Here is a 9,915-nt window from a genome sequence, read left to right as displayed (position 1 = left end):
GTTGACCTCATGACAAAGGCATGGGTTCATCCCAACACCATTTCCTCTTGTCCAAACTTGGTGTGTTCAATGTGTTTCACCCCCCCCCCCCAGCTTGAAGGGGAGTATTCTTGTATATACTAGATCGGGGTGTACTTGTAACTAGTTGAGGGGCTAAAGTGTAAATAGGAATGAGGAGTTAGTTGGAGTCGGTTAAGTGATTTATAAAAGGGGACCACTCAAGTGTAACGAAGACATAAGAAAGAAAACCAGCTTCATTTCATTTCTGCATCTTTCCACTTCTTCTCTCCTTCTCCTTTGATAATGTTTTGCTTGCATGCATACTATTCCTGATGAATTGAGCTGAATTTATCATATATATTAACTCAAAAATAGGACCAATCCTAGGTCCAAGTAGCATGACAAAAGTTTTGGCATGGAAACATCCTTCAAGTACCATATTCAAATTTTATGGATCCGGATACGGAACTCTATAACATCCCCTCCAATTTATTAGGTTCGAATCTATTATTTGTACAAAGTAAAATCTTATGTACAAAATTTAAGTCAATACTATTGAGTTCAGATTAACTCATAGCTTATCCGCTAGATCCACTCCTAATCTACTCGGACACTAGCTTAGCAATGGCATAACAGAAAGTGTGAATATAAACAAGCTTTTGGAAGTAACTAACTTCAACCATAAAAACTTGCAAGCAATAAACTTACAGATGGAAATTAAGGACAAAGGTGCTTAAAGGTGAATAGACAAAATATGAAAAATGTAAAGATTACAATTAGATAAGCTTCTTCTTTTCAAAAAATGACTTCAAATGCCAAACTTGGAGACCAGCCACGGACAAGCAAATAAGTAAAGATAGTACAGTAAAAATGGCCATCTTGGAATTAGTTGCTCTGTTCAATTCTTGCATTTCTTCCTCCCTGTACAACTCACAAAATAAAGGTTAGAAGCTAATTATACACATGGACAGTGTAAAGAAATTATATAACACATCTACTATGCTGGCAGCTGTATTTTCAAGTAACTAATTTCATTTGCTATACTTGATTTTATGAGATTTACAGAAAAATTTAATTTTATACTGTCAATATATAGAAGCAATAGCAATGACATGTTTATGATGGTACCGTTCGCGAAGATAAAACATCTCATCATGAATGGAAGTGATTATATCGAACAGTTTCTGCAGCTCAATTTCCATCACCTACATGCAAGGGTTTGTTTAGTGACAAATAACTGTACTTTTCTATCAATATCAAATTACACTTATTCAGAGTTTCAGACTGCAACAAGAACCTATCGATGAAAAACTGTACTCCCTTTTAAAGAAATGGAGAGATTGAAAATCAACGGACAATTAGCCGTGAAAACAGTCTATTGCATAAATGCAAGGAAAGACTGGATAGATATTGGCTCACTTTTGTCGAAACGCCAACTTAATTCACGGGTTAGCCATTTCTTTTTCAAGAAACATATCCATTAATTAATGCTAAAAGTAGCAACATAAAGAGATTTACACAAAAAAGTGGAAGTAATTAGTGATCCATGAATTAAAAGAGCTAAATTGCTTACTTCAATCTGGCCTTTCTTGGCAATTTTAGACCAATCTTTAGCAGCAACCCCAGATTTCCATTCAAAGTCTATTGACAAGTTTAGTGGTGGCTTATGATCTGCTGCCCAAAAACAAGCCATATAGTCACCTCCTTCAGATGCTGTAAAGGCAAATGTGCCAGATTCTACATGATCCATGAAGTGATAATTGTTCCCATATGGAGAAGTGACCTGCAACAGTAATCACATCGTAAAGATTCCATAACAACAACAAATGCACAAGCTGATTGTTAAGAGTCTCGACTAGTGGCGGAGCGAGTATTTTCACTAAGAAGAGCCATATTATAAAGAAGTAAATTTATAAAGAAGCTAAAGAGATTCTATATATTGTATATATACATAAAACAATTTTTTTCACTTAGCTACAGACTGTAATTTTCCGGTAAAAGAGTGTGACTCTGCCACTGGTTCCGACGTTGTCTTTACTCCAATATACTGACAAGAAAAGACGATATTTGTTGTGCAAATAAAATAGTAAATGTGGACATTTCAGTTCAATTATCTTTCATTTGCTTGTCGAACGAGTGTGACATTAGTCTAACTACTTAACGTAAAATTCTCAAAATAAATCAAAGATAAACAAAGAAAATGCATGCACTCATTTGAATAATTACACTTCATCGTCCATACTTTATGTGACATATATTAAGGTCACACAGACAATTAGCTCAAACTCCAAATGGCATGTCATTTTAAACAACATAAATATATAAAAAGAAATTTACACTATCAGTATATATAACTTAAATTCATATCAAATTAGGCTAGTCTATTTAAAAAGCAAATTTTGCATGAATGAGAGAATTTCCAAAACTTACTAAATGAAAGGTAAAACTTGGAAGAAAAAATTACCCGAACAGTGACTTTGTGGTTATCGGGCAAAGGGTAACCGTCGTTAGGATTGACAAGAGAGTATTTGCCAACAGTCATGGCATCGTGCTTAATGTCCTCTGCTATACATTTTGACGTTCCAGAGATCAACTCAAATCGCATTGCATCCACCAATGGTGATAATACTGTGATTACCCAAATCATAATTGAAACTAACATCTTTAATCTCCACGTTGTCTTTCTAAACATGATCATCTCTATAAACTAAAGACAGAGAGCGATAGAATTTGAGAGCAAAATTGGTAATTAGGAGGTGTAAATTTGTGAGCATTAGATCTCATATCACAGAGACATTGGTTATGTTGCAAAGATCCTTTATTTGTTTTGAATATATTTGTGTCAAGAAAATAGGTGCACTATGTGTTGGGTATTTCATAAGAATTCTTTAAAACATTTTTAAAAAAAAAATACACGTAACTGCATTAAATACTTACTTACATGCTTTGTTCAATATTTTATATGATTATTATTTTGATTTAGAAGTCATTTTATAGCGACGTACTACTTCTGTTCCATCTTGCATGATACATATTTGGAAGTTTTTATTACTCTCTTTATTTCAATTTCAATTTGTATGACTGTGATTTGACTCGGTTCGGAGTTTTAAAGAATTGAAATTTGTAATCTTAAAAACTTAAAGAGTAAAAAATTTATGGGCCTATACTATGACTATAAAAGTTTCTCATTAATAGTAAAATGAGTGAAATAAAAAAATTAAAGTTTAATTTTCAAATGTAAATATGTGACACTCTCTTTGGAACAAACTAATAAGAAAAATGTGTCATATAAATTGAACTGATGGAACATCATTTATAAGATTTAAGTACAAGTGTATTGAACTTGAGATATTTGTGTAATTAATGTATATAGCAAGGGTACTTGTAAGTTTCTACTTTAGAAATTGATTTCACGACGCTTTCCTATTACATATTGAACTTCAATTAATTGGTTGTTGTAGGAGAGAACTTGCTTGATTTGAAATTTTTAGTGAAAGAATTTAAATGGAAGAATTTCTAAGATATCTATGGAATAAACAGACTTGAAAAGGGATAATAAAGGAGTGGAAAACCCACAACCCACACTCGTGCTTTGCTATAGTACCAAAATAAACTTCTTCTAGGATGACTATGAAGTATGAAACTAAACAAAATTAAACTATAAACATTACCCTCCTTTCTTCACATTATTAAACTATAAAAATCGGACTATTGAAAGGTTCCATTTAAATTATTAACCTCTCATTCTTCTTTTTTCTTTCCCCGAAAGCATCCCATATGGCATATAATAAAAGAGTCAGAAAAATTACAAATAATGGCAAACCATTGCTTGTTTACGATGTCTCCTTTCTTCACATGTTTCACTTGGATTTAAGTTCATTCTCCTTTTCCCTCAATTATAAAATTACGTAATAACATTTGAAAAGCAAAGAGCTGTTATCCAGATTCTTGCCTAAAGCTTTCTGCAAATTGTCCCTTCCTTCTGCATTATTATGTAAATTTCATCTGCTTCTCTTGTACCCGCTGCTACTAGAGTTAAACTCACTTAAAGAACTCAATTCTCCAAGAAGATAAGAAAACGGTAACAAAAGTAATATCCCACTTTCACATTAGATTGGATCATCTGCTGAATGATCCTTTCACTATATTCTGTCAATAGGGGAAACGAGTACAACACTTAGAGATGAAAACGTTCAAAGCTAGGGGAACGAAAAAGATCATAGGAAACAATAAAATCAGGTTGCAGGTAAGACGGTCTATATGGTATCCAGAGCCTGAAGAATATCAGCTTTCAAATCCTCAAAGTCTTCCACTCCAAAGCTGAATCGAACCAAGTTGTCCAAGATCCCATACTTTGCTCTGTCTGACTGGCTAAGATCCCTGTTTTCAAAATGATAAAGAAAGTTTATCCACTTATTATCCAAGTCCGATAAGGTTTCTTTAAGAATGTTTTCCCCAAGAGTCATTTGATCCAACATGCTGGACAAAGGCGGATTCAGGATTTGAACTTGATGGGTTCAACATTTAAGGTTCTTAGCACTGAACTCGGAACTCGTTGTACCTTTGAAATTATGATTTCGAATTCAATATTTGCAGAAACTTTAGTGGCTTTTTACGCAGAAATAGAAGTTCAATTTTGAAAATACTGGGTCCAGTTGAACATATTGAGTAAAGGCCACATCTGCCTCTAATGGTGGATGCTTATACATCCACCTAATAAAACCACATTACTGTTAGCACCTTCTAGTATATCAATCCTTGGTGTCACATTTATTGGATGTCCAGAGTCTCCATAAACATGCTTTGTCAAGCCCCGGAAAGGGAGAAAGGGAGAAAGGGAAAAGGACACTGCCAGCCATATACAGAAAATTGACATACCAGTAAGACATTATTGCTGGTTGATCCACAATGCTCTCGCAGCCTCCAAATGATGGAGCAATATAAGGAATTTTCAGAGCATCAATGAATTTTGCAGTAGTCAGCAGATCCCCATCAACCTAATTAATAATATGACCTTCTGATTAACCATCCAGAATATAGGACTTGACAAGCATAAACTTGGAATAGATTGTAAAATACAGACCTCAAAGCTGACCACACCACCAAAACCAGTCATTTGTTTCTTTGCCAGCTGATGTTCTGGATGACTCGGCAAGCCTGGATAATAGACACATCTCACCTGCAACTCAATTTTCTCAGATATGATAGCAGTTGGAGCATGGAACAAAGAACTCTGAAGCAAAGAAAATACAAGGCAACCACAATACATAGATGTACAGCTAAATATTTATGGTAGAGTAAACATGGAATATAAGCAAAAAAAAAAGGCAAGCAACTTTGAGCCAAACAGAAAGATAAAAACTAGTTTTAAGAAAAACTGGCAAGAAGAAATCCTTCATCAACACTGACCGGTTTTTCTTATCCTCTTTATTCATTTATCTTTATTTGCCTCTGTTCTCTTTGCAATTGTTTGTGTGTTTTGCCACGGAATGAAACCAGCCAAGTTGCATTTACAGTGAAAGAGCATCATCTTTGTTAACAAAAGAAGCGAAAAAGTAAATCAGAATCACCCCATCCCGCAAAAGAAATGAAGCTTTGTGATACTAGCAGCAGGATCTTAAGGTGCAAAAGAGGAGACAGACTTCCAGTTTACCCGGCATTGCTGCAACTAACAAATAAAGGAAGAAAACAGGAGACTGGAACTTCTGCAGTGGCCACTTTCCATATCTTGATTATCTTTCACACACTTAAGGTCAAATTAGCTACATACAACCTACAAAAATAGACTATGCTGTGTGTGTACTAGGCTCCCTGTTGCAAATTATTATATCAGTGCACATTAAATAGAACCTTGTTTATTTCCTCAAAGATACATTTCTCTTGAATTCTTTTATTTTTTTCCTTGAGAATTAGTTTAGGCAGTTGTATTCTGCTACAAATGTCGAATCACTGACATAATTACTGAGAGCTTAGAATACCTTGGGATGAGCCTCTAAAATTTCGGCTATCCTTTGCGCAGTTGAGTTCTGTTGCTGTACACGAAGATGCAGCGTCTTCATACCTCTGATGATCAAATACGCAGCATTCTGATACATGGGAGAAAACTGAATCAAGCTTCAACAAAATACAAGCTAAAACTGAGCAAGTACATATCTTTCATCCTTTATACACAATGCCATAATACCACGACTACTATCTAGAGTCCATTTAAAAGAAAAAAGCAATTTCCCATCCCAAGGGTTAACTCTCCTTTAAAATAGTGAGGGTTTCATGATGAATAATAAAGGGTTATCCAATTCAGAGGCACGTGGAATTGAAGAATAGATTGGATAAATTTCATCTGGACCTTAATCTTGCATACCACACAGGCCCATATAGCATAAAATGCATGTGAAATAAGTCAAGCAAGACTACTCACCGGATTGATAGCACCACCCAGGATATGATGCAAGTTACGAACTACTGAAACTAACTTTTCAGGTCCACTAATGCAACCAGCAAGAACCTGCAACAAATGCAATTGCATAGCATCAGTCTGACTAATTTTAGTTGTGCATAGTAGTTTAAATTGCTATAAACATCATTTGACGCCACCATACATCATTGTGGCCACCAATATATTTTGTTGCAGAGTGCACAACGAGGTCAGCCCCTAGAGCAAGGGCCTTTTGGTTAAGAGGAGTTGCAAATGTCCCATCGATGCAAACCAATGCTCCATTTTCATGGCAAAGCTTTGATACCAGCTCAATGTCAACACATCTCAGGAATGGATTTGTTGGAGACTCGGTAAAGAAAAGAGTCACCTGTACCGGACAATGTTCCAGTCATTGGGGATATCTTCAGTTATTCCACAAATATAATTCAAAACAGTTAATGCAATAAGCAGCATACTCACTTTCTTCTGTTTTAGGACTGACTCTAGAGCTCCAATATCAGCTGGGTCAATGACTGTGGCCTGCACTCATAAAGGAAAAGGGACTATCACTACACAGCATAAAGGTGCGAACCATTTCAGACTTGGATATATAAATTATTCATTAGAAAAAGAAAAAAAAACTATAGCCCAATGATTCAGTCAAGAGCTGTTTCCGGAGAGACTTTCATGGAAATTTGAATTTATTTCTACCGTTTATGTTTATGAGTAAAGCTAAGCCAGCTTCTCAGTTCTGAATCCAATTTTCTTCTTGTCTCAAGAAATCTTGGCATACCCTATGCTTCAAACTTCAAGCATAAACATGCGGAATAGGTAAATACCGTGATTCCCATTTTAGGCAGTATTGTCTCAATAAATATCCGGGTCTTTCTGTAGCAATCTGTTGTTGTTACAATATGTCCACCAGCAGGAACTAATGCCAACAACATTACAGTACTCGCACACATTCCAGATGCCATTAACAAGGTTGATTCAGCACCTTCCAGTGCACTGTTGCAGTAGAAATAATACATTGCCACTTAGCTACCAAACACAAAAGAAACGGAGAAGGGAAAGGAAAATTCTCTTAGTTAACTCACCTTATCTTCTCCTCAGCAACAACAGTAGTGGGGTTTCCATAGCGCCCATATTCAAAACTTGCATGTCTTTTCTCCTGCAAAAGTATCATATATAGAAATCAAACCAAAAATTCAATTCAGCTAAACCCAAAGCAGAGGCAGATCCAAGATTTGAGCTTTATGGGTTCGAGTTCGGGATTCTACCACCACACATCTGATTTATTGGCTTCGAAATCAATTGTTTGTATTATTTAGTAAATTTTTCAACACTTATACAGGGTCCGAGCCAAAGCTACTGGATTCAGATGAACCCATATTTTACCCACTACATCAGCCTGTGCCCAAAAGATTATGTTCTTGGCATTCTCTATAAGCAAATATGATGATACACTAGTACAATATTACTAATCACAAAATAAATGATACACTACTATAATATTTCACATGAGCTGACTATTGACCAAAGAACATCACTTGCCTTCCCTAACTGATATGGCTCACCTTTTCTGGTGTAAACTCTTCATTGGACTTGCCTAATGAACCTATTTTACAGGTCATACACCACAAAGAAGTAAAGGCACAAGAGCAAATGTAAGAATAGCAAATACCTTGAAATCAATGAGCTCAGAAGTCTTCTTGAAGAAATAAGCAGACGTATTAACCACTGGGGTAGTTATTGCATCGGTAACAATACCACGTCCTAACCTCTCACCTGTGGAAAAACAAATCAGGTTATCAAAAAACAAAAAGAATTAACAAATCAATCAACTACGCCTCAATCCCTATATCCCCACTCTTTTCCAATCTTATAAGAGCCCGTTTGAGTTAGCTAATTAAAAGTAGCTGATAACGAATAGAGTTCAAAAAGTGGGCGGATTGTGGTTTGAATCCCTCTCTTTCCGTTGATGACTTGATTTTTTAAATGTGGTTTCTTTCTTTGTTATCTAGTCAAAATGCTTGAAACTGATAATAAGCATTTGTGTAAAAGAAAAGCTGATAAGCACTCCAGCAGTATCAAGTATATATAATCAGAAATATTCAGAGTAAATCCACAAAACCAACGCATAACACAAAATAGAGACAAAATTAGACGTACGACTTTCTAAAAATACAAAACTAGAAGAGCATTAAAAGTATACCGGCATGAATAGCAATACTTCCATCAGAACTCAAAAACGAAGAATATTTTCCCCGTGTCACCTCCTCAATCTGTACATTTCGATCATCACAAGCCGGATTTTCATTTTCCACCATTACCGTCACCTCCTCATCAACAGGAGCAACGGCAGCGGCGGCGGCGGCTGAGGCATCAACGGCCTTAGCCGCCGCCGGAGTGAAGTCAGGGGAACCGAGGTTGTTTGACCAGGAAGCCGCAACGACTTGTGCAACGCCGATGTTGCTGCAGTTCCGACGAGCTTTGACGCTCAGTTGCCGCACGAAGTTTGGCGGAAACCTAAGGATCAGAGAAGACATGCCACCGTGAATCGACGATCCGTGATTTAACGAGTTTGCCTTGCCGGAGAAACGGACGCCGGAGGAGTTTTTTGGAACGTCGTTGTGACGTGGAACGCCGCCGGCGAAGAAGTCGGCATCGGAACGGCACTCGAAGGATGGAAATGCCCTAGCTGCAGCTGCACAGCTTGAAACGGCCATTGGATTTGTGATGAATTTGAGGGTTAAAGTGTGATTTCACCGGCGGCGCCCTCTGCCTTCTCTTAAAAGAAAATGAGAGAGGAGATTTTAGTTCAGAGAATCTGTCGCCAACTACTAATCAAATGGATTTGGACGGAACCGGAAAATGCCAATTATAAGCCCTACAATGACTCGATAGTCAATAGTCAAAGACTCGAATCATACCACATTGTTTAGAGCACTATTGAGTATGTGGATTGATTCTCTATTTGGGTCCAAGTTGAGCTGTATGTATAATTATTTATCCTTCCTAATTTATGTTGCATACTATTTTAGTATGTTCCCAACAAAAAAAATGTCATTATTCTATATTTAAGAACAATTTATTATTAAAATTTTTATTTATAGCTATATAAATTTATATGGCCTGTTTCGGATTACAATTTTATAAATTTGTACGTTATCAAACAATGCCACATAAATTGAGACATGAGAAGTCTAAAACAATGTCACAAATTACAGAATTTTTTGCTCAGTCAAATAACCTATATAAATTAAGACAGGAGGAGTCTAAACCAATGCCACAAATTTTAAATAATTGTATTTAGTCAAACAATGCCAAATAAATTAAGATAGGAGGAGTCTAAAAATTTACTCCCTCCGGCCTAGTTTATTTGTCTACTATTGACTTGGTACACCCCTTAAAAAAATAATAAGTAGCATGATAATTTTACTATATCACCCATAATTATTTACTATTGAAAAACTAACTTTGATGGTTATAAATAAAAA

General features: G+C 36.0%; 2 protein-coding genes across 2 annotated transcripts; both read right to left on the bottom strand.

Annotated features, from left to right (window-relative positions):
- Positions 1-717: 717 nt before the first annotated feature.
- LOC104243702 (transmembrane emp24 domain-containing protein p24delta7-like) lies at positions 718-2,787 on the bottom strand. Its single transcript, XM_009798944.2, has 4 exons — positions 2,465-2,787; positions 1,574-1,783; positions 1,129-1,205; positions 718-921 (listed from the first exon to the last, which is right to left on the bottom strand). The coding sequence occupies exons 1-4, from the start codon at positions 2,696-2,698 to the stop codon at positions 777-779; spliced, it is 666 nt and encodes a 221-aa protein (XP_009797246.1). The 5' UTR covers positions 2,699-2,787; the 3' UTR covers positions 718-776.
- Positions 2,788-4,082: 1,295 nt separating this feature from the next.
- Positions 4,083-9,396, bottom strand: LOC104243701 (cystathionine gamma-synthase 1, chloroplastic-like). The gene is made up of 11 exons (XM_009798943.2): positions 8,631-9,396; positions 8,100-8,203; positions 7,513-7,586; positions 7,255-7,423; positions 6,896-6,955; positions 6,600-6,803; positions 6,419-6,505; positions 5,979-6,086; positions 5,084-5,179; positions 4,879-4,997; positions 4,083-4,380 (listed from the first exon to the last, which is right to left on the bottom strand). Exons 1-11 carry the CDS (start codon positions 9,142-9,144, stop codon positions 4,257-4,259), a joined length of 1,659 nt encoding a protein of 552 aa, XP_009797245.1. The 5' UTR covers positions 9,145-9,396; the 3' UTR covers positions 4,083-4,256.
- Between the last annotated feature and the right edge of the window lie 519 nt (positions 9,397-9,915).

Source organism: Nicotiana sylvestris, chromosome 9 (assembly GCF_000393655.2).
Source record: "Nicotiana sylvestris chromosome 9, ASM39365v2, whole genome shotgun sequence".
Lineage (NCBI taxonomy): Eukaryota > Viridiplantae > Streptophyta > Magnoliopsida > Solanales > Solanaceae > Nicotiana > Nicotiana sylvestris.
This window is presented reverse-complemented; position numbering and strand designations above follow the sequence as displayed.